General features: G+C 39.9%; 1 protein-coding gene across 2 annotated transcripts; it reads left to right on the plus strand.

The window, feature by feature from the left end:
- cmah (cytidine monophospho-N-acetylneuraminic acid hydroxylase) lies at positions 1 to 24,203 on the plus strand. Of its 2 annotated transcripts, XM_008401378.3 has the most exons (16): positions 1 to 279; positions 2,926 to 3,051; positions 10,243 to 10,453; positions 10,529 to 10,620; positions 11,680 to 11,789; positions 11,876 to 12,066; positions 13,226 to 13,306; positions 13,957 to 14,023; positions 14,136 to 14,217; positions 14,304 to 14,441; positions 17,738 to 17,873; positions 18,086 to 18,229; positions 19,181 to 19,355; positions 19,592 to 19,708; positions 20,879 to 20,994; positions 21,098 to 24,203. In XM_008401378.3, exons 2-16 carry the CDS (start codon positions 3,027 to 3,029, stop codon positions 21,228 to 21,230), a joined length of 1,818 nt encoding a protein of 605 aa, XP_008399600.1. In that variant the 5' UTR covers positions 1 to 279; positions 2,926 to 3,026; the 3' UTR covers positions 21,231 to 24,203. The 2 variants fall into 2 exon arrangements, with proteins under 2 accessions (XP_008399600.1, XP_008399601.1); XM_008401379.3 differs by lacking the exon at positions 2,926 to 3,051 and having other exon boundaries at positions 2 to 279.

Here is a 24,203-nt window from a genome sequence, read left to right on the forward strand (position 1 = left end):
GTGTACTTTGAGAAATAAAATAATTTTTCTTCTGTAAACAAATATGTATCTATTTTCTTTTAAATAAAAAGTAGTCCTATTTGTATGAATAAATGCCGGCTGTGCGTTTATCGGAAGCCAACAAGCAGGGCGTTTCTTCTTCGTGACGGGAGCTGCTCTGCGGTTTGCTAGCCTCTCCTCCTGGATACATCTTCAGTCGCCGCGTTGACTCCCGAGTCCCGAGGAGAGAAACACACCTTACCGAGTCTCCTGTGGAGGATAAACCGCAACCTGTTGAAGGTATGGACCGGACAGACATGTTCTTAAGATAATAACATATGCACTAAAGCTTCAACTTTTACAGTTAAGGGTTTTGTGGGGTTTTTTATGTAGCAGCAGGGTAATTAATGCCGCAGTACTACAATCAAAACCTATTTATATCTTATCCTGCATTTATTAATCAAACTTTAAAAGTCTGACAGAGCAGTCTTATGAAATAATGATATATAAATAGAACAGAAATAAATGACTGTATAGTCGCGGTGTTGTTCCTTTAGTTTATTTTTAATAAGTTGGTGGGGGGAAAGGGGGAAAAAATGCTCGTAAAATTTGTAAAGTAGGCTAATTCACGCAAAATCACCGGGGTTGACGTTTTTAGCCTTAAACGCATTACATGTGATGACGTTTTTTAGAAAGTGAAAGGAATAAGGCACGGGAGCGCACTGACTTTTGTCTGTTTAACTTTTTCTACTATTGGTAGAAGAAAACTCTTAAAATATTAATTTTCTACCGAGAGCGCATTCTTCTATTTTACAGCTCGGTCCGAAAATTATCAGCTATTTTTCTTAACTTATCTCACTCCCTTAAAAAAATATAATCTTGAGTCAGGTTTGTTCACATTTCTGAAATACAACACACGCAGTGTATTTCATAGGAGCAGCACGCGCTCCGACAGCCCACCGGGCACGCGCCGATAGGGCCATTCCGCTGCATTAACCTGCATTTGTTTGGCTTCCTTCCGAAATCTAACTCAGAATTAACCGACTGAACTACAGCGGCGAGATAATAAAAAAAGCATCTTAACCGACACACCTGTATATTTCCTCCTGAGCAGACAGCACGCACGCGCGCAGCCCCTTTCTCTCTCCCCCTCCCAATTGATAATTTCATGCCTCACAATATTATAGATTTTTCACCTCCATAAAAGAATACTTCTGTATATACAATGAAAAACTGTTTATGTCATGTTGGTGTATTCATTGAATTGTTCCTCCTCCAGTCAATGAATGTTTAAACTTATCACACACACCAGCTCTTCAGACACTCCCCGCCATCTTTGGATCATCTTGAATAAACAACCTAGCTAAGTCTATCAGCGGCCCTAAACGTTATCTTTTATTGTCTTTTATCTTAAAAAATAAAACATTAGGATTATTTTTTTGTGTGACTTCCTGGTTGCAAACGTTAAGATTTACCAAAGGTGTTTTCGTAATAGCAGTTCAAATAAGTTTGTCAAAAATAGCTTAAGTTTGATATTTCAACGTTTGGTGTCATTTGCCGCTTTGGTTTTTTTTTTTTGTAGTTTATGAGAAATTGAATTTACTTTCAAAAAGTAAGATGCTAAATTAGTGGCAAAACTTGAACATTCGATTATTTCAGGCAATCAAAGTTAAAGTGGTGGCACGCTTTTAAGGATGAGTTGGTCATCAAACCATTTTAAATAATTTTTTAATTGTTTATAGATAAACCTTGTTAAGAGGAAAAATGACTGTTACCTCTATGTCTAAATAAGTCATGTAAAAACAAAGTAATGATGAGGAAGATGTTGTTTAACTAAAAACTCTCAAAGCAAGGTTAAAGTGCAGTGAGGCTACAAACGGGATGTAAAAATTAATCTTTATTGGGCATTTTGAGGTCAAACACGGGATCATTTTGGGTTCTTCACCTCTACAGGTCAACACAGGAATAATCACAAAACTGCCTTTTTATTGCTTCTGCAATAATCAGTAGAATAGCTCAAAGTATCACAGCAGCACTTTGTGTCAAATGTGTTTGCATTTGGACAAGTTTACCAAAGAGATCAAGCAAATGTCGCCTTAAGGCAGACAAGTGTGTTTTATCTGCTACATCAAAGAGGGACAACAACAGCAATTGTTGCTGTCCATCAATCTGGGAAGGGCTATGAAGACATTTCTAATTAATTTAATTTAGAGATAAAGAAACGTATTCAAAGGTTGGGCGCAGGGGGCCTGGGGGGAAGATGTGAATATTTTTAAGAGTGGACATGCTAGAAAATTCAGACATGTTTGGTCAGTTCTAACATAGACCTAAAAATATATTAAAACTAATAGAGAGCTATTTAACATTAAATATGCAATTGGATTTTTATTATTAATTATTATTATTATTATTATTCTTACTGGGCATTTTGAAGTTCAAAAACCTGTTGATTTTGGGTTGTCGGTAAAGTACAAATGAAAAGTCCAGAAAAACTTCGGTGTCTGCTATGATTCCTCGAGAAAGATATTCCATTTTGGAGAAAGGCTTCCATCTTGGAAAATACACGATTCCATGCAGGAAATTTTAATGTGGAGTTTCCCGCTTTTACATTTAAATGTTTTTACATGCAAGCATGTCGCAGGCTTAAAAACACACACACAAAAAAAAACACTGTCAACAGCTGCAAGATTAGGAAACTCAAATGTGTACCCAACTGGTTTTATGTTTACTTCTTGGGAAAAACGATCTGTTATCTAGTTCCACAGAATGACAATTTAATCTGCAGAGGAGAGAGAACAGTTTAAAGTTTGCTTAACTGCCAACTGATAGCATGTCAAGCTTGCAAGAAACTGAAAAAAAACTGTCACCATGCCCTGACCTCAGGATGCTGCCTTTCACATTTTTGAAATATAAGTTCAACTATAAGTTTTTCTGTTTGTGCTGCAGAGCCACAGCTAACTCCTCTCTTCAGCGGATCTGACTGAGCCTGTGCCGTTGGCAGGGGCGGATCTACTGGGGTAGCATGGGGTGGCAGCCCTATGAATTAGATGACAAGGGCTTTAGATTTAACAGGTGAGGAAAAAGTTTTAACTTAAAAAAAACATTGAACAAGTGAGCAGTGGGTCAGGTATTCTAGCCTAACAGTTGCTAACTTTCTATTGACTTTGATAACCTTAACATGTGCTGTGCAGTTCGGTGTGTTTTGGTTCCATTAGCACTAAAACCGGTCAACCTGCACACCAAGTCATCAGTAGAGCAGCTGTTTAAATACGACTTAAAATAAAGAGGAGAAAACTGATGTTTGATAAATTCTCTGTGATACAAATCAATCAATCAATCAATCAAATTTTATTTGTATAGCACATTTCAGCAGCAAGGCATTTCAAAGTGCTTTACATAATTAAAATAAAAACAGAAATAATCAGTGAGAAAGAGAGAGATTTAAAAAAAATAAAAAATAAAATAAAAACAAAATAAAAATAAAAACAAAAAAAACAAAAAACATTACGTCATTGAAACGTCGAAAAGAAAAAAGAAAAAATTAAAAACATTAAAGACATAAAAACATGGAAGACATCAAAACCGGCACTCTAATCCTAATTTAGCCATAAGCAACTCTAAACAGGTGGGTTTTAAGTTGAGATTTAAAGGCACCCAGTGTTTCAGCTGTTTTACAGTTTTCTGGAAGTTTGTTCCAAATCTGTGGTGCGTAGAAACTGAATGCTGCTTCTCCTCGTCTGGTTCTGGTTCTGGGGATGCGGAGCAGACCAGAACCAGAAGATCTGAGGGGTCTAGATGGTTGGTACAGTAATAACAGATCTTTAAGGTATTGTGGTGCTAAACCGTTCAGAGATTTATAAACTAACATCAGTATTTTAAAGTCTATTCTCTGAGCTACAGGGAGCCAGTGTAGGGACTTTAAAACTGGTGTTATGTGCTCTATCTTCCTGGTTTTAGTGAGAACCCGAGCAGCAGCGTTCTGGATCAGCTGCAGCTGTTTGATTGATTTATTAGTCAGACCTGTGAAGACGCTGTTGCAGTAATCAATGCAGCTAAAGATAAACGCATGGATGAGTTTCTCTAGATCGTGCTGAGACATAAGTCCTCTAATCCTGGAGATGTTCTTCAGGTGATAGAAGGCCGACTTTGTGACTGTCTTAATGTGGCTCTGAAGGTTCAGGTCAGAGTCCATCACTACTCCCAGGTTTCGGGCCTGATCGCTGGTTTTTAGTTGTAATAACTGAAGCTGTGCATTGATTCTAGTTCGCTCATCTTTAGGTCCAAAGATAATAACTTCAGTTTTGTTTCTGTTTAGCTGGAGAAAGTTTTGGCACATCCACACATTGATCTGTTCTAAGCATCTGTTCAGTGATTGGATGGGTTCAGAGTCACCTGGTGACATCGTGATGTAGAGCTGTGTATCATCCGCATAATTGTGGTAGCTAATCCTATGTCCTGTTATAATCTTTGCCAGTGGGAGCATATAAATATTGAAAAGAAGGGGTCCTAGGATTGAACCTTGGGGTACCCCACATGTGACCTTAGACCTCTCTGATGAGAAGTTTCCAATTGAAACAAAGAAATCCCTGTTCTTTATGTAAGATTCAAACCAGTTGAGCACTGGACCGGAGAGTCCGACCCAACTCTCCAGTCGATTCAGTAAAATGTCGTCGTCAACAGTGTCGAAAGCTGCACTGAGGTCCAACAGAACCAGCACTGTGGTTCTCCCACAGTCTGTATTTATATGGATGTCATTGAACACTTTTACAAGGGCCGTCTCCGTGCTGTGGTGAGCACGAAAACCAGACTGGAAGGAGTCAAAGCAGTTTGTTATTGTTAGGAAGTTATTTAATTGTTTAAAAACAGCTTTTTCAATAATTTTGCTGATGAATGGGAGGTTGGAGATCGGCCTGTAATTCTGCAGTAGTGATTTGTCCAGATTGTTCTTTTTTATCAGTGGTTTGATAACTGCTGTTTTCAAAGCCTGGGGGAAAACACCTGAAGAGAGCGATGAGTTTACTATTTGGATCAGATCAGTAGCAACAACAGGCAGGACTTTCTTAAAGAAATGTGTGGGTAGGACATCCAGACAGCAGGAACTGGAGCTTAATTGACTTATAATTTCTTCTAGGGTTTTATAATTTAGTAGTAGAAATTGGGTCATTTTTCCTGCATTTGTTTTGTTTGGGCACAGCACTGGTACTGTCTTTGGAGTGGATGTGCAGATTAATCCTCTGATCTTTTGAATTTTCTCTGAAAAGAAACTAGAAAACTTGTTACAGGCGGCAATAGATTGAAGTTCAGGTGGCAACGTCATTGGAGGATTTGTGAGCCTGTCAACAGTGGCAAATAATGCTCGAGCATTGTTAATGTTTTTGTTTATGACATCTGCAAAGAAAGCTTCTCTGGCATGTTTTAGTGTTGTGTGATAGTTACGTAGTCTTTCCTTGTAGATGTCATAATAAACGTGCAGTTGACCTTTACGCCATTTCCGTTCGGCCCTACGGCAGAGTTGTCTTGCAGATTGAACTACTTGTGCATTTCTCCATGGAGATTTCTTCCTACCAGTCACAACCTTCACTTTAGTGGGGGCAATGTAATCAATGATATCTGAAAGTTTGCACTGAAAATCATCCACCAACTTATCTACGTCACTATAACTTAAGAGTGAGGAAGAAGAGTAGATTTGATTAAATGTTTCTGCTGTGTTTTCTGTGAAAGTACGTGTTGTGATAGTAGCTGTTTGTCCAAGTGGGTTAACGGATAAAGAACTATCAAAGATAACAGCAAAATGATCCGACAGGGCAATATCAGTTACAGAGACATTGGAAATATTCACACCCTTACTGATAACCAGGTCCAGTGTGTGTCCCTGAGTGTGTGTTGTTGTTTGACATGTTGTGTTAAACCAAAACTCTCTAATATATTACAGAGCTTTTTAGCCCCTCGGTCTTGGGGGTTGTCAACATGAATGTTGAAATCACCGACAATTATCAAACAATCGTAATCAATACATATGAGAGATAGAAGCTCATTCAAGTCCGCAAAGAAATTTTCCACATATGTTGGTGTTTTGTATAGAGTTAGTGTCAAAGTTCGTTTGTGGCCTTTTACCTCGATTCCAAGATATTCAAAAGACATAAAATTACCCAAAGAGATTTTACTACAGTTTATGGTATTCTTAAATATTGAAGCCACGCCTCCGCCTTTTTTGTGTTTTCTATTTTCACTTAAAAAATTGTACGTAGGAGGCGTTGATTCAATTAGTACGATTGCTTCATTATTGTCATTCAGCCATGTTTCTGTCAGAAATAAAACATCAATATTATGCTCAGTGATGAAATCATTAATTAATAGAGCTTTAGAACAGAGAGATCTGGTATTTAAAAGAGCCAGTTTAAGTGACTCGGAGGCTGAAAGCTCTTCAGTCTGAGGTTCCTTTAGACAGGGGATCAGTCTGAGGTTTGAATTAAGACCACTGTTTTTTGTATTTCTGTTTTTTGTAACTGTTCTTGTAGTGATCCGGACAGGTATTGTCCTGCTACGCAATGTTGGGGGGCCAGACACATTCTGGAGGAAGACGGGTGTAAGGATAATATCTGGACCCCGGTCTCAGACCTCAGAAATGCGGAGTGCTGGATCTTCATGGAGGTCAGAGGCAGGTGGCTTAGATGAAGTGAGAGTTGTGCCGAGGCGAACCTGTTGATCCATACTATCCAGCTGGGACGAGAAAGAGTCCGTCCGTCTTTCTCTCTGACCTGAATTCTCCACCAGCATTTTCAGGCGGCTCAGGTGAAGCCCGACTCCCTTTAGTGGGTCACTTTCTAATAAACTCTGATCTTGTGAGTGAGTGTAGGAGCAGAGAGGGAGGGGGGAAAGAGAAAGAAGGGTGGATGGAGAAGGGAGGGGGGAAAGATGTGGGATGGGGGAAGGAGGAGGGGAACCAGTCATTCTGTTCACAGCCGATGTTTTATCAGTTTGTATTGGAATAGTTTGTTCTTGATATGCGGAGGGCTCCATCCTAGTCAGACATCCTTGAGCCTGTTCTTCTGAAGCGATGGTCACATTGTTGTTCTTGTTGATAAAATGAAAAATGTTTGCAGTGAGCAGCCTTATTCCGTGTTTGTTAAGATTGCGTCCTCCTCTTCCAAAGAGGTGAAAGCGCTGCCAGTAGATCCAGAGGTTATCGATGAAGGTCACTGAGCTGGCAGAGCAGGTTTTAATCAGCCATTTGTTTAACATAAGCAGCCTGGAATGTTTTTCGTCTCCCCATTGAGGCGATGGAATTGGACCACTGAGAAATAACTTCATTTTTAATTTTCCCATAGTGTCCAGAAGAATATTAAAGTCCTTTTTCAGAATCTCGGATTTTTGCTTTGCCAGATCGTTGGCTCCAACATGCACAACTAAAGTCTCCATGTTTGGCTGATCAGTGGTTAGAGAGAGCACTTTGCGGGTCAAATCAGATACAGTGTCACCAAGAAAAGAAACCACTCTCGTTTTCTTGGGATTGCAAACATGACTGATTCCATTTACTGCCTCATCTCCAACAATAAGCACTCTTGGCATACCTTTCATTTTCCTGGTGGTCACTTTGTCCTTCGGAGCTTTGTGCGGTGGATGCGTTGGTTTAGCCTCATTGCTGATGTTTGAAGGTGGGTTTTCACTCAGAGGCTCGTGCTGAAGTGCAGAAAATCTGTTTTTCAGTGGGATTCCCACGGAGTCAGGATGTTTTGAGGCTCTGGCTGGTCGCTTTGTCCTTGGGAGTGGGCTCGGTGTAGTCGTTTTGGTTCCAGCTGCTTGTTTGCTATTCTTTGGCGGAGCAGGTGTTGAGGTTGAAGGTGGGTTTCTGCTCAGAGCTGGCCACGCTGATTCATCCAGGTGAGGGGTTCTCCCCGTTAGTCGTCTCATGGGATCTGCAGTGTGAGACTTTTGTTTTGGCTTGGCTCCCTGAGCGATCCAGGGTGAGCTGTTTGGTGCGGGCTGTACGACCTCTCCGCTGATTTGAGGAAGAGTTGTTTCATATCCACAGGTAGCGTTGATCTCAAAGTTCACCTCCAGCCGTTGAATCTTTGTTTCTAAAAACTGAAGTCGTTGTAGAATACTGCTAATGTCCTTGGGGTCGAACGGGGGCATTTTGCCCTAGTTCAACTTGGAGGTGAAGAAAAGTGAGGTAAAAATAAAAGTGAGAAAATCTCCTGGTCTTTAGGTTTGAAGTAATCCAGTTATGATCTATAAACAATTTTGTTTCTGTTAGTTCTGTCAAGATGCAAGAAGGGGCAAATTTATCGCATATTGGTTTTATTTTAAATATGCTGTAGAAGCCGTAGTTTGATGATTAGTTCAGTTTTGTCGCTTGTTTAAATTTTAGGAATTGCAGCGGCTGCAGACAGTGCGCCACAACAAAGGTACAGTAAAGCTGATAAACAGGTGAAAAAAACACCACTTCTATTCTGCCTTTTCTCGCTCTGTGCGTCGGCTTTACATGACCCGTTGCCATGGCAACCGACAGACAACAGCTCAACGAGCAGATAGAGCAGAGATTACCGATCAGGGGAATCAATACCAAAAAACAAACATTTCCCACACAAAATAGTAGCAAAAAACCCAAAACAGAACATTCAGTCTGTTGCATTATGCCGTCTGGCTTGATGTCTATATTGTCATTATTAATAAGTTTTCGCGTGAGCACAGCGGTGGTTGATTAGCTCATTTAATAGATGAGCTATATCTGATAACAAATGATGGCGCTACAAATATTTTTGTGACAGATTTCTGCTCGTCCTGAATTGGGATAAAATGGTTTTCTGGACATAACTCGATGAATCACATAGTGACTAATAGGCGCTGTCCAATCCAGTAATACATATCAATTAGCAGGAGTATGAAAGACATAAAAATAATTAACTATACTATATTGAGAAATGATATTTAATCCTCAGTGCTACATGAATGCAAGTTAAAACATTTTGCAACAAGTAAATCAAGTAAATTAAGTCCAATGTTAGGTCTGTGTAAGCTAAAAGTGAGAATGAGACGTTCTATTTTTCTATATATATATATATATATATATATATATATATATATATATATATATATATATATATGCACATACTGGCATATGCTGCCACCCCTGAAAAAATCCCTGCTACCCTCTTGCCACCCCATAAATATTTTTCTAGATCCGCCCCTGGCCATTCAGCATCCTGTTGTTGCTCTAATTATTGGGGGGGACCTAAAAATTCAGCCTTATTTTTTTCTTAGATGAACGGCGCATTTATTTCGTTCTTTGTTTCTTTTGCTTTTCATATCGATACTGTGTCAGTACAAAAATTTCTTTAGTGAGTTTTTTATGGGGGAACAAAACTACACTTTTCCAAGATTGGGGAGACTGGGGTCCTCAAATAAATAACTTTAATCTGACAAATGAACAGTGGAAGTCAGTATTATAACGTGTTGATCTGACAGCTGATTCATTCACGTTACTCTTTTGTTGTTCCACATCTTGTCAATAATTATACAAAATAAACATGACAAAAAGGTCAAAATTAAATATAACATTTTGCAGTATCTGGGAAGTACATTGAGATGTTAACGACAATGTACCAGTGACTTATAGTACCTTAGAAGGCCCCTGCTTCTCTTGTTCTTAATTTTAACTTCCTGTCTGAGGTGTGATGTTTTTGTTTTGGAAGAATCATTTCCTGTTTATCTCTTAGTGCAAATGCAGCTCAACAGCAATCAAAAGAGAAGATGAGTTGTAAAGGAGCTTATAAAAAGCATCTTGTTACAAGCTCTCTTGATAGAGACAAAAGATAAGTTTTGATGACACCTAAAATAAACTGCTCTTAAACCTAAACATCACTAAAGTCCTTGATTCAGGCTACAACCTTTATGGCTAGACTTGATTATGACACCTCTGCTTCTTTATCACCCATTTCTCTAATCCCATTAACACATGCAAATGCACATTTTGCCTTCTACCACCTCCTGTGTTGTACCAACCTGGTCAGAAGGCACATATTGCCCAGAAAAAAAACAACAAAAATTCCATTGGGAGCTTCAATAGGATTGTTTCAATCAAAGCGTATTCAGTTATTGGAAAGACCTAGTCAAAGTCCAGATCAGGGGTGTCCAAAGTGTGGCCCTTGCAATGATTTCAACCACAAGTAAAATAGATTTTTTTTAAATGGTCACCAAAACAAAACAATTGTTTCCCCGCCAAATTTCTCCTCGACTATCAAATTAATTTTTTGTTCTTAGGGAAAATGGAGGCCCAGACGTCCAAGGTGGTGCTGTCTTTGAACGCTAAAGAGGTGGATTCGCTCAAAGACGGAGTGAGCTTCAAGAAAAACCCAGAAGATGGGAGATGTTACATCATCTACAAGAGCAGCGGCGGCTTCAAAGCCTGCAAGAATCAGTGCAAACACCAAGGAGGGCTGTTCATCAAGGACATAGAAGACCTGGACGGCAGGTGAGGCCATTTTTCCAGAACGAAACAGCAGAGTTGAGATGACAAGACAAGTAATTCCAGCTGCTGTTCTCACAGGACGGTGAAATGCACCAAGCACAACTGGAAGCTAAACGTGTCGTCGATGAAATACGTGAACCCGCCCGACAGCTTCCTGCAGGACGAGCTCGGTAAGATGAGGTCGCCGCATTCTATTTGCATCGGTAATTAAGTCATCAGTGGCTTGTTTGTGAATTGACAGTCGCATTGAAAAGTTATAATTTAGTGACACATGCAAGCACCAGCTGAATCATATTTGCTTAGATGCTGAATGGTTCTTTGAATTGTGTGATGGAAACAGAAGCCAAACTAAAACTTCTCCGATTTCAAAAGACACTCACGAAGTCAAGTGTTTGGCTTCCACCAGGTGTCTGACTGCCACCAGGAAATAAAATAAAAACTAATATCAAAAGACGAACACAGAAAAAACATAAATACAGTTTGAATCACAGCATGGAGACAGTATGTCTTCCATATTGAGTTACCTCGTCTCTTCTTACTCGAGTCAAATTACCCTACTAGTCAAATAATGGACTCCAGTAAGAAGTAAAAGTAGTTTTGTCAGTTTATTACTTAGATCAAAACTACTGGAGTATGTGCTATCAAAAATACTTGTATTTTTGAGGTTTTTGAGGGTAGTCAGGAATATTTGGGAATATTTTCTACCAATTTGGACAGGTCCTAGATTATCAACAACAACAAATTTGTCTCAGTCTTTCCTAGCTTTTCTTGACGCTCAGACTCTTTGCAGTTTCAAGCGTTATTCATTCACGTCACCATCTGTAAGGCAACACCTCGTAGGACAAGAATGATTCCTCTGGAAACTGGTTCAAAGCTGCATATCGCCACCTGCTGTACAGTGGGTGTAGTTTGTAATTTTATTGCGTGTTGGTGGAACAAAATAAACAAAATACACAAATGACGCCAGTGGAAGAGAAACGTAGTGAAGTAAAAAGTATCGAGTTTAAAAAAAAAAAAAAAAAATTCTCAAAGACTGTTTTAAGTAAATGTACTTTGCTACTGCCCACATTTACCTGTTTTTCTCTTTGTTGATCTGTGAAGACTTGACAACCTGTGCAGGGTATTCTTTGATTGTCATTTTAAAAATTAATCAGCCAGTTTAAGATTATTTTGCTAAAAGTTTAGCAGAAAACTTGTAAAAGAGTGGCTTTTGTTTTTTACATTCACAGAAGTTGAAATGTTGGATGACGGAGGGATGCAGCTGGTTGAGCTGAGCCCCATTGACCCCTGGCTGACTGACCCCAGAGAGCCTCTGGAGCTCCAGGAAGGAGAAGTTAAAGTAGGAGCTTTGTCTTTCTACACTTTGAGAAAAAAACAAGAAAAACCTAGTCCTAAAGGAATAAAAACTTTAATCTTCCCTTCCAGATAACATACCTCACCCACGCCTGCATGCAGCTGCAGCTGGGACAGAAGCACTTCCTGTTTGACCCCTGGCTGAAGGGTCCCGCCTTCGCTCGCGGCTGGTGGCTTCTCCACGAGCCGCCGGCAGACTGCCTGGACCGACTCTGTGCCGCAGATCTCATCTACATCAGCCACCTGCACTCCGACCACCTAAGGTAGACTTTGGAAGCATTCCCTGTTCCCATGTCCAGATATATCAGAGCAGGGGTGTCCAAACTTTTCCCCAGCCAGAATCATGTCAAAACAACTGAAATCAAGCAAAGTAGTCCAATTTCTTTTGTTTGGGTTTGTTTGGCACAGACCCAAAATTTCAAAAAGATATTTTTTTGTATGTTTGCTGTGTTAAAAGAAAAGTATCCAGTTTTCAAATTCTATTGGACTCGATTGAACAAACAGGATTTGGGTCACTTTCTGTCAGAGCTGATTTGGCTGCAGCACAGTCCGGTTTATAAGTAAAAGTCTCTGGATCGATGAGATTCTACTTGTGATGAAAGCTTGGTTACACGCTATTACTGTTCACATCTTGAATGACACAAATCGTGTCTTAGTAGTTTTCACTACTTGTTAACAATTTTCTTTTCAGATTAAGACTTTAAAATTTGCCACTTCCTGGAGTTATTATTTTGTAGAACTGCCTTTTATTTTAAAAACAGCTCTGGATATCTAGACACTGAAATTACCACCAATTCTTCTGATAAAAGCTTAAGATTGGATAAGAAGAATCTCTGAACAAGCTTCCAGTTGGTTTGGGGCCTGGATTTTGATTAGGCCACTCTAACACATGAACATGTTTTTATTTAAACCGTTGCCCAACACCACCTAACCACATCTTTCTTCCCATCAGCTCTGACTGACTTCCTTTTGACTGCTACAGACAAATGTTTCCCCAGTGACGGTTTTGTTCTGTTTGACATTTGTATCATGTCAGTAAGTTCAACTGAGTAAAGCGGTTGAACTGATAGAGCGGAGAAATTTAGACGTTTTTCCTCAATGTTTACAACACTTTGTCGTCCATAAATAAAATCTCTGCCTTCCATCTGAAGTTCTGTGCTGCTGTGTGAGAGTTGTACAGTTCACTGAAGAAATGCAAAGATGAGATGAAAGCAGTTCATCTTCAACAGAAGAGTACAACGTTTCAATAGCATTTGGGCGGCCACTCCACGAGCGTCATTAGTGTTTCAAGTAATAAACTTTTAGTAAGAATGGCAAATTATACTGATGGTAGTCAGTGATTTTGACCACTAATATCAAATACACATCAACAATAAGCGTCTAAATTGTGGTTTTAACAAATCTATTCTGCTTCTCTTCCAGTTATCCCACTCTGAAGGTGTTGTCAGAACGGAGGCCAGACGTTCCCATATACGTTGGTGACACATCCAGACCGGTCTTCTGGTTAGTAAAATGACAGTGATGTAGTTTCATTTATTGACCTATGATTTCAACACAAAGAGAAATGTTAAAGGTGACCTATTATGCTTCCTTGACCAGATTGGGATAAGTTTATGGGCGATATAAAACATCTTCATAGCGTTTATTTTGCAAAAAATCATCAAAAGACATCCAAGATGAATGATGTTTTCCATTTCCTTCATTTTATGAAGAATGTAAAATCTGGTTTTACTATTTTTATGTGGAGAAAACAGTTGCTGGTGATGAATAAAATGCTTGAAAACAGCATTCATTCCTAAATCATGATGTGTGCTTTTCCATCAATTTAGTTATAATCTAACAGAAAGTACCAGATATTGCTTATTTTTTTATTTTTTTATTTTTTACCTATCCACACAAGCAGTCTAAGAATAAAATATACAATTTTTTTAATTGCTGGTGATTAGAGCTTTTGTAATTAAACATTTTGTTAGAATTAATCTATCAATTTTTTTGCAATTACAAAAGAAATTAAATAAAAATAAATAAATGAATAAATGCATGCATGTTAGGTCCATCCATAAATTCTCAGCACATATTTTTGTAATGTAAATTATTAGAAAAACTTCTTCACTCACCATACATTTCCCCCCCTTTCTGCCTTAATACAACAGGAATTTGGAGCAGAGCAAGGTCAAGCTGACCAATATCAGAGTCACTCCTTTTGGTGTCTGGCAAAATGTAAGTTGTTTTTTCTACACTGCTTATCAAAATCAGTTTTTATCATGAAAGGTAGTTGACTGTTTTGATTAGTCCTTGCTGATCTGCTTTTCTTGTGCTTTTGCTTTTACAGGTTGACAATAATCTGAGGTTTATGATTCTGATGGACGGTGTCCATCCTGAAATGGACACCTGTATCATTGTTGACTATAAGGGTACAGAAAATTTTACCTTTGTAAAACACTATCTGACAAGATTTTCTCTCTTTTAAAAAGTGCATTCCATTTTTTTTTTTTTGCAGGTCACATGATCCTGAACACGGTGGACTGCACCAGACCAAATGGGGGCAGACTACCAGAAAAAGTGGACCTGATGATGAGTGATTTTGCTGGTGGTGCGTCTGGATTCCCCATGACATTTCACGGAGGGAAATACAGTGGTGAGCTTAACACTGTACAGTGCTGCCCAGAAAATATAGTTGGTTCTTTATTTATATAATAATTCCCTTCTCACCCTCCGCGGGTGGTCTGTTTCATCCTCTGAGCTCGGGTCCTCTACCAGAGGCCTGGGAGCTTGAGGGTTCTGCGCAGTATCTTGGCTGTGCCTAGAACTGCACATTTCTGGACTGAGATGTCTGATGTTGTTCCTGGGATCTGTTTGAGCCACTGCTCCAGTTTGGGGGTGACTGCCCCGAGGGCCCCAATGACCACAGGCACCACTGTGGTCTTCACCTTCCAGGTCTTTTCCAGTTCCTCCCTGAGGCCCTGGTATTTCTCCAATTTCTCATGCTCCTTTTTCCTGATGTTGTAGTCACTTGGTATTGCTACATCCACCACAACGGCTTTCCTCTGTTCTTTATCCACCACCACAATGTCCGGTTGGTTCGCCATTACCATCTTGTCTGTCTGGATCTGGAAGTCCCACAGGATCTTAGCTCGGTCATTCTCCACCACTTTTGGGGGTGTTCCCCACTTTGATCTCGGGGCTTCCAGTCCATATTCTGCACAGATGTTCCTGTACACTATGCCCGCCACTTGGTTATGTCGTTCCATGTACGCTTTCCCTGCCAGCATCTTGCACCCTGCTATTATGTGCTGGACTGTCTCAGGGGCCTCCTTGCACAACCTACACCTTGGGTCTTCTCTGGTGTGGTAGATCTGAGCCTCTATTGCTCTGGTGTTTAGGGCCTGTTCCTGGGCGGCCAGGATGAGAGCCTCTGTGCTGTCCTTGAGTCCAGCTTTCTCCAGCCATTGGTAGGTTTTCCTGACATCAGCCACTTCAGTTATTTGTCGGTGGTACATCCCATGTAGGGGCTTGTCCTCCCATGATGGTACTTCCAGCACCTTGTCTTCTGTTCCCCATTGCCTGAGACATTCGCTGAGCACATCGTCCGTTGAGGCTTTGTCCTTGATGTATTTATGGATCTTGGATGTTTCATCCTGGACAGTGGCTCTCACACTCACTAGTCCTCTGCCTCCTTCCTTACGGCTCGTGTACAGTCTCAGGGTGCTGGATTTGGGGTGGAACCCTCCATGCATGGTTAGTAGCTTCCTAGTCTTAACATCCGTGGCCTTCATCTCTTCCATTGGCCAGCTAATTATTCCGGCAGGGTATCCGATTACTGGTAAGGCATAGCTGTTTATTGCACGGATCTTGTTCTTGCCATTGAGCTGGCTTCTCAGGACTTGCCTTATTCGTTGGAGGTATTTGGCTGTGGCTCCTTTCCTTGTGACCTCATCGAGGTTGCCATTTGCTTGTGGTATTCCCAGGTACTTGTAGCTGTGCTCTATGTCTGCTATTGTTCCTTCTCGGAGTGAGACCCCTTCTGTGTGGGCGACCTTCCCTCTCTTTGTAACCATCCGACCACACTTCTCTAGTCCGAATGACATCCCAATGTCAGTGCTGTAGATCCTGGTGGTGTGGATCAGTGAGTCGATGTCTCGCTCGCTCTTGGCGTACAGCTTGATGTCATCCATGTAGAGGAGGTGACTGATCGTGGCCCCATTCTTGAGTCGGTATCCGTAGCCAGTCTTGTTGATGATTTGGCTGAGAGGGTTCAGGCCTATGCAGAACAGCAGTGGGGACAGAGCATCTCCTTGGTATATGCCACATTTGATGGACACTTGTGCAAGTGGTTTGCAGTTGGCTTCAAGGGTGGTTTTCCACAGCCTCATCGAGTTTGCAATGAAGGTTCTTAGAGTCCTATTGATGTTGTACATCTCTAAGCATTCAATGATCCAAGTGTGTGGCATTGAGTCATAGGCTTTCTTGTAATCAATCCAAGCGGTACACAGGTTGGTGTGTCGGGTTTTGCAGTCTCGGGCAACTGTGTGGTCTACAAGGAGTTGGTGTTTGGCTCCTCTGCTATTTATGCCTATGCCCTTCTGTGCCTTGCTCATGTATTTATCCATGTGCCTGCTTATCTTAGCCGCTATGATGCCTGACATGAGCTTCCATGTTGTAGAGAGACAGGTTATTGGCCGATAGTTGGATGGGACTGAACCCTTCGAGGGTTCCTTCTGTATCAGGATTGTGCGCCCTTCAGTTAACCATTCAGGGTGAGTCCCATTTTGTAGCAGCTGGTTCAGTTGAGCTGCCAGTCGCTCATGGAGGGCAGTGAGTTTCTTAAGCCAGTAGGCATGGATCATGTCAGGTCCTGGTGCTGTCCAGTTTTTCATACCCGAGACTCTGTCTTGGACATCTGCCACAGTGATGGTTACCGGGGCTTGTTCCGGGAGGTTGCTGTGGTCCTCTCGTAGATATATATATATATATATATATATATATATATATATATATATAAATAAAAGGAAAGAAAGAAAGCCCAAACGGACTGTGTTTACACCAAAAGGCAATTCTTTCTTGCAGTGTATGAGATTGATTGATCTTGTTCTGAACATTACTGTTGGTAATGTTACTTCAATTGATGGACAAGCAAAGTGTCTTTGCCCACATTAAATTTTGAGTGAACAACAGTCACTCAGTAACATTTTGTTCCTGGCAACAAAATGTTTTTACAGAGACGTTTTATTGATAAAGACTCAAGTAGAAGAATAGAAAGCACAGTGGGACTAACAGAGAGCCTTGGGGAACACCTTTCACAGATCAAAGATGTTACAGCAATAGCACGAATCAGCAAAATGTGAAACCGTAGAGAAATAAAATTATCTTAATAGTTGCCAAACAACATTATGTTGCACTAAGGTATGTTTTTATCAAAAAGAAATGTAGTGTATCAAATGTAATGTCATTCTGATCTAAAAGTGGGGAAGGAATTTGGATTTGGAGAACTGTGGTATAACAATCACTAAGCTGTTGTAAACACCCATGTAGCCAGCTGTTGTAAGGTCCCAGCTGTGGACAATTCCAGAAAACTCTTATTGTTTCAGCAAACACGAGTCAAGAGATCTGCATCAACCAAAGAAAGAACTTGACCGGTTGAGAACATCACACACACACACACGCACACTTAGACAGATTTGAGTATAAATACACGAGGGTCTCTGTGAGAGTCTGGGGTTTCTGTGACAATATGTGATTTGTGTAATGAAGGTGCGTCCAGAACCCTCCAACATTGGTCCAAATAAAGCAGACCTAAACAGAGTTCGGTGTGATGATTGTTTTGTTATTAGCCACCTTTAACTACCCAACAGAACAAATCATAAAGCCAAAAATGTTTTTGCTGTGCACGACACTGCTGACATTGTACCAATGGTGATGCTTCCTCATTCTCAGATTCATGGAAGGCAGAGTTCATCAAAAACGAAAGGAAGAAGTTACTGAACTACAAAGCCACGCTGGTCAAATCCCTACAGCCGAGGATCTACTGTCCCTTTGCTGGATATTTTGTGGAAGCTCATCCATCAGACAAGTTGAGTTTACACAGCGCATTAGATAGGAGTTGCACAGTATCAATGATTGACGCACTGGGGGCCTTAAAACATTCTACTGTCCTGAGGTCACAGCAGATGCAGCTCGAGAAGCTCTTTATCTCAAAGATAATGAACCGTATAGATAAACCAAGCAGTTTGTTGTAAACTTTGACCTTCCAATATGTTTTTTCTCTCTTCTGAATGGGTGAAGGTACATTAAGGATACAAACATCAAGAACAGTGCAGAGAACCTCAACGCACTCATCAATCAGCTTTCACCAGACACCAAGACATGGACTCCCAAACCCGGCGCTGTGCTGGACCTCGGCCTCGCACTGAAAGACCCCACAAGCAGGTGGACCATGACTCAAAGTTGATTTGTGCAATGCAGTTGTGGCCAGAATCTGCATTACAGGTTCTGGGCGTGTGTTTTCATGTTGGGCAGAAGCATTGGCTCTTCAAGCCAGGAACAAGGATAAATAATTAACTTTCAGGTGATGGTAGGGTGACTTTACCGTAACCTTTCTAAAAACTACATCAAGAGTTGAAATGAGAAAAGACAGCGATTGGCTGAGAGAGCTTGAGATAAGCTTCAAATGTCAACTTAAGATGGTACATAAAGTACAACATAAAGGTTAGGCTGTGACCTGCAATTAGGCCAGATTAAAGTATTTCAAGTGAGGCGTCATCTAGAGTCCAACATTAGTCACGTGAAGTTGTGATGCTGAAATCTGAAAAATACAGTTCATACATTTGTATTCGACCTTCTTTATTTTTCAGCCAGTCGCCTTCAAATTTCACATTTCAGGGTTTCCCAGTGCAATATAAGCCTGGCGGACCACCAGGCTTTACTTGTGCCCCCACCAGACTTAGCATTGCTTATTTTTGTAAAGTCTTTTTAAAATGTTTGAATTTTTTAAGACGTTATAGTTGGTGTTCAGGTATTAATCTTCCAATATTTTGATAACACATAATTATCAAGTGATATTTTCAAATTTCCTGTCAACTTTAAATATTCAACTCAAGAACACGACGGGACGATAGATAAATGTCTGCCCTAGAGCCCGATCACCGGGCTTAGCAAGGGGAAACCTTGTATTAGTTAAGATAGTCCTTGTGTATTTTTGAGAAGTTTTACATTCTGAAACCATTTTTGTCCATTTCTGTTAGGGGGAAGTACCCAGTGAGAAATTTTGAAACTAAGCTGAAAAGCTGTGGAAACCAAGCATGGTTAAAACCGCTACATCTCAAACCTTTGTAGTTTGAAGTTTTCCTTCACTGCTTCCTTTGCTGTGATCAATTCCAGTGAGGCCATTACTGATCCTCCAGCCAATGCCAAAATCTACAAGGACAGCTGGGAGTTTGACTTGTATGTGGATGAGCTCAACAGCGCCATCAGCAGTGAGATATTTAAGCATGAGAGCTGGATCCAGTTTTATTACAGCTGGGCAGGCTTTCAAAACTACAACCTGGTGGTGCGGGTAAATATTATTTGAACAGAAGGATTCAACTCTAATCTTCTTCAAAACCTGTCACAGAAACTCTTGGCTCTTCCTCAATCATTGTTTTTTTTTTTCATGGCTGCTGGATTGCTTGATTTTCTTCTATATTTTTGGTTGCGAGATATGATGCCTTTACTCTTGATCCCTTTGATATCCAAACTTAAAATATTTGAAACTGACATTTTATTTATCTTCACTGTTAACCTTTCATTTAGATGATTGAAACAGATGACAGCTTTAAACCAATGAGTAATGGCTACGACTATCTGGTGGATTTTCTGGATTTGTCATTTCCTTCCACAAGACCAGACAGAGAGCACTTCTACATCGAGGTAAGTTAATCTCATGGGAGGTGAAGCAGCAAAAAGGAACTGAACATATTTTTAGAACTCAAAATAAGCATGAGTAAGAGAACCGCAGCTACCTAAAATCATTTGAAACTGTGTCTGCCTATTGTAATAGTAGGCAAACCGCTTTTGCACTACTCCAGAAGCTAACATCCAGAGTTGCTCGTCTCTGCTCTTGGTGGTACAGCCAATCCGCGCCAAGGAAAATAAATCACACTCCCGGACTGCAGCTGCTTTGTGAAAGCAGCTGCTTTGTGATTGGCTGCTTTTATTTCTGAGAGAAATGAAGAATGTTTACATTTGTGTCTGTTTCGCATCAACTGCAGATTTGTAGCATGAGGATGTAAACAAAATCTCTTCATAACTGATTTAATTGAGGATTTCTAACCTAACATCTTCTGCATTTGCCTAGAAGAGTTTCTGACCCATTCATCCAATATTTTGGACGATGGACTCAATGACGTCATAGGAACACAAACAGCAGACAATAGATAATGGAATAATTGATGTTGCTGCGCTCTGTAATAATGAAATAATGCTGATGTTGACTAAAAGTGGCCTGAAAACAGATCCTTGAGGAACCCCTCATATGATCATTGATACCAAATCACACAAAGATGTCCTTTAAGTAAGATCTGATAGATCAAGCTTAAATTGAAGGCAACTGGACTTACGCAGAATAAGTCAGATGTAAATTGATATCCTGCTCATCAATTTACCTGCTTGTTGGGTTTTTGTGTGCTTTGTCACTTGAATACAATGTAATGTTAGTCAGTTATTAGTCCATTGCCTATCCATAATACATGGATGTTGTTCATTTGAGAAAACAGTAAAAATACCTAATCTTCTTCTAAAGACATAAGCAGTTAATATAACAATGTAGGAATGTTTTGTGTAGCCATTTTAGATATCCTGTTGAAATTCCTCGCCGATTCTCCAAGGTATGATTTGTCTGAACATTGTTTACTGCAGCTAAGATAATATTAACTCTGTACCTGCTGCTAATAAAGGCTTTTATCATATACATATCCACTCATAGACATATTGAAGGTATTAAACTTCAATGTTGAAAGGTTTCAAAGATGTATATTTTATCAATCATGTTTTGAATGACTGTCAGGAAAAGCCTAAAGTTTCTCTGTGTTTAACTTAAAGGTTAAAAACAGAATCGGCGTGATGAGGTACGTGGTTCTGCACGGCGGCCTCTGGGATGACCTGTACATCGGCTTTCAGAACCGCATCAGCCGAGATCCCGACACCTACCACCACAAGTATAAACACACAGGGAAAAAAAAAGAAAAACAAATTTGTATTATATAGCTTTTATTTCTTCTAAATCCATAACTTTTTTTTTTGTTTCATTTTGGCCTTCAGGTTCTGGAACCACTTCCAGACCCAGTTGCCTCTTCACGGTCCGGACTGGGACCAGTTTCTGCTGCAGGTCCCTCCCATCCAGGAAACGGACGCATTAAATTATGGCCTGTTGAATTACTGTTCCATTTTATAGATTTTTTTAAGGAGAACATATGAAGGAAATGTTCCAGATTTCTTGGTTTAAACAAAAGTAAAATGATTAATTGCACTTATTGAGCCAAAGTGGAATGTCCATGAAACCTAATGGAAGCTATATCTTCCTAATGGAAATTAACTGTCTGGGATTTGTTTTTTCTTTTCTTACTTATTGAATGTATGACTTTCTAAACCATCACCCCATATATAAATGACTTAGATATTTTAATGTTTTAAACCAAAAAGCAATGCCACACATCAACTGCATTTCATATCACTCCACTCCCTCATACACATCATTTATACTCACCTCAGGCTTCCTTTTCCTCTCTCCCCACCAAACATGCAACTCATAAATTCATATATTCAAGAAAAGTGGAGGCATGACGTCTCATTTACGCGCAACAGTCCTCCTTTAAGGTACCTTTGCTCAAGTCCATTTAATAATTGAGCCAATCACATGGCAGCAACACAAAGCATTTAAGTGTATAACTGGAAATCGACAACAAATAAACCCCAAAATGACAGAAGTTGCGCCTCTATTGACCGTACAACTTTGCAATTTGACATTTCAATTAAAATTTGAGTAATGAACATACGCCAAATTTGAAGAACTTGATTCTTGATAAAAAATGTAAAAAAAAATTGGCACTAGTATGAGGAAATTAAGTTTTTTGGCTGCATCAAAATTGCTTTATTTTGCAAAACTGCAAATGGAAACACTTTTTCACGCCTTACGTGATCAACAACCGGATGTTGCCACCGGTACAAACCATGAAGAAAATGAAAGGAAGTAGTGTGAGTATTCAAATTCAAAAATACTTACCGGTAATTGATCCCAAAGGGAAATTAAATGTTGTTGTAACTCGTATCAATCCAGATTCCTCAGAGTTATTGCAGAAGGTGTGATTTTAATCGAGTTTCTCACGAAATGAAGAGACCATAATTGCACAATTGGGTTTTTTCGACATTAGCGGAATATAGATAAAGTTTTTTGCACGTTTTTGATGCAAATACAACTAGTGATAATTTAATCTAAGATAAAACAAAGTGTTCCATCTCCAGGTTCAAGAAAGGTGAAACCTCCACTCTGAAAATTCAACCTCTTAACTCGTCTTTACAAGCCTCCACTTTCACAGCTGGGTTGATTTCAGTTTTAGTTTCTTTATTCAGTTCACAACACAAGAACTGAAGGGCCTTGTACAAAATCAATTCAATCGCAGTTCCATTTCACAAATCCAGTTACTCCATCCCATCAACTCCATCCAGTCCAGTTTCATTCAGTCTGCAGAATTTGGTTGGGTCAAGCGATACACTACATATAAACAAACCCCAATGATTAAACCTAACTTAAAAAAAAAAAAAACCCTCTTCACTCCTTTTATATCAGAGGTTCCCAAACTGTTGGGCACGCCCCCTAATGGGGGCACCGTGCCACTGCAGGGAGGGCGCGGGATGAATGAAAAAAATTAAAAATAAAAAAACAACGATGAACACTGTGTGGGAGAGGCGTTGTGGGGGTGGAAGAAGACTATAACAGGGAGTCTGTACGAGTCTCGCTTTGCCCCTGCCCCGTCAATCAGACCAAAGTCTATTGTAATCCACAGGGGGGGACCCAGAAAGTGTATGGAAACCATTGGGGGGACTCAGGAGAAAAGGTTTTTAAATCACTGTTTTATATTATCACATCATAAAGTGCATGTTGATGTGGTCTGGTCTTTGCTATTGAAATGCACTACATTGACTAGAAAACTGCCTTACCTTCTTCTCGGTTAAGACGGTCAAACTAAAGATTAACGTTTTAAATGGTCGTACAAAGCACTGCGTTGTTTAAAGGGTGATGGTAAAGGAAAAACAATGTTTATAAGTGATTCTACAACATTTTTAGCGTTGATCAGATCTGAACGGTTTGGTGCTGGTATTTATTTTTACAGTGTAGTAAGTTATTTTACATTTAGGTCGTATTAACGGTGGTGGTATTTGTTGTGTTTATCAAGTTGGAGGTGATGTTTTTATGGTGCAACAGTAGATCAGACAAAACCTGTCCTGGTTTAGGTCAGTGGGGATTATCAATGTTATTTCTACGTTCTAAATGCCACAGTAACCAGAGGACATTTTTAAAGATATTTTACTTTATTTAAACTCAAATGTTTGCATATCTTTCATCAAATTGCCTTTAGAACCAATTTGGAATTCATAACCACATTTTCAACCACGACACACCCGTTTTAGTAAAACCAACCTGGACTGTATGACAGCTGGACTCTCACTGCGTTTATGCTAGACTATAATGATTCAAACAGATCAACGTGGCGCCTTCAACACTCCAGACTTCTGGACATACGAGTCTCTTCTACGTTTGCCTGAATTTTTTTTCTTTTCTTTTGGACTATGGACTATGATGTTGCAAACTAAGCAGCATTTGAGGCCTTGAAATACGCCCACAGCTGTGCCTTAAAAAGTCATGGCAACATTAGGCTTGTATGAAATTGTTAATCAGCATTGTAATCTTATGGCATATAAATTATTATTTTGATAATTAACAAAAAGATTGTCTCAATTTGAACTGTCCTAAAACAGGAACATTTTGTCTGATTTATTGTAATATTGTGAAGAACAATAATTTAGGTCTTTTTTTTTACCTTTGGTTTTAACTGCACTTGACTTGTTGAATGTAGTACTACAATAATAATCAATTTAATCTCCAATTGAAACCTCCAAGAGCTCATTCATACACTGCTGAGGTGAGCTGCTGGTCTGTAGCTCTAGCTGCTCTGGGCCGATCTGACAGAAGGGAATTTTGCGCCATCGACTCAAAGGTGATGAAGTGTTTTGCCTGAGGACGAGCGAACCGGGAATCAAACCAGTGATCTACTAATTACACAGGGCAAACTCCTAACAACGTCACCACCGACGCTTTATTGTTTGTATTTCTTTATGCTTTTAGGAAATAAATCAATTTGAATCCAGA

This window comes from Poecilia reticulata, chromosome 23 (assembly GCF_904066995.2).
Source record: "Poecilia reticulata chromosome 23, P_reticulata-male-v2, whole genome shotgun sequence".
Lineage (NCBI taxonomy): Eukaryota > Metazoa > Chordata > Actinopteri > Cyprinodontiformes > Poeciliidae > Poecilia > Poecilia reticulata.

What these genes read in the sequence shown, in the direction of transcription:
- cmah (XM_008401378.3), top strand. Translation starts at nt 3,027, where the DNA reads ATGACAAGGGCTTTAGATTTAACAG. An exon ending in TCCAGGAAGGAGAAGTTAAA is followed by an intron (nt 11,790 to 11,875) that starts GTAGGAGCTTTG and finishes CTTCCCTTCCAG; the next exon opens with ATAACATACCTCACCCACGC. An exon ending in TATCATTGTTGACTATAAGG is followed by an intron (nt 14,218 to 14,303) that starts GTACAGAAAATT and finishes TTTTTTTTGCAG; the next exon opens with GTCACATGATCCTGAACACG.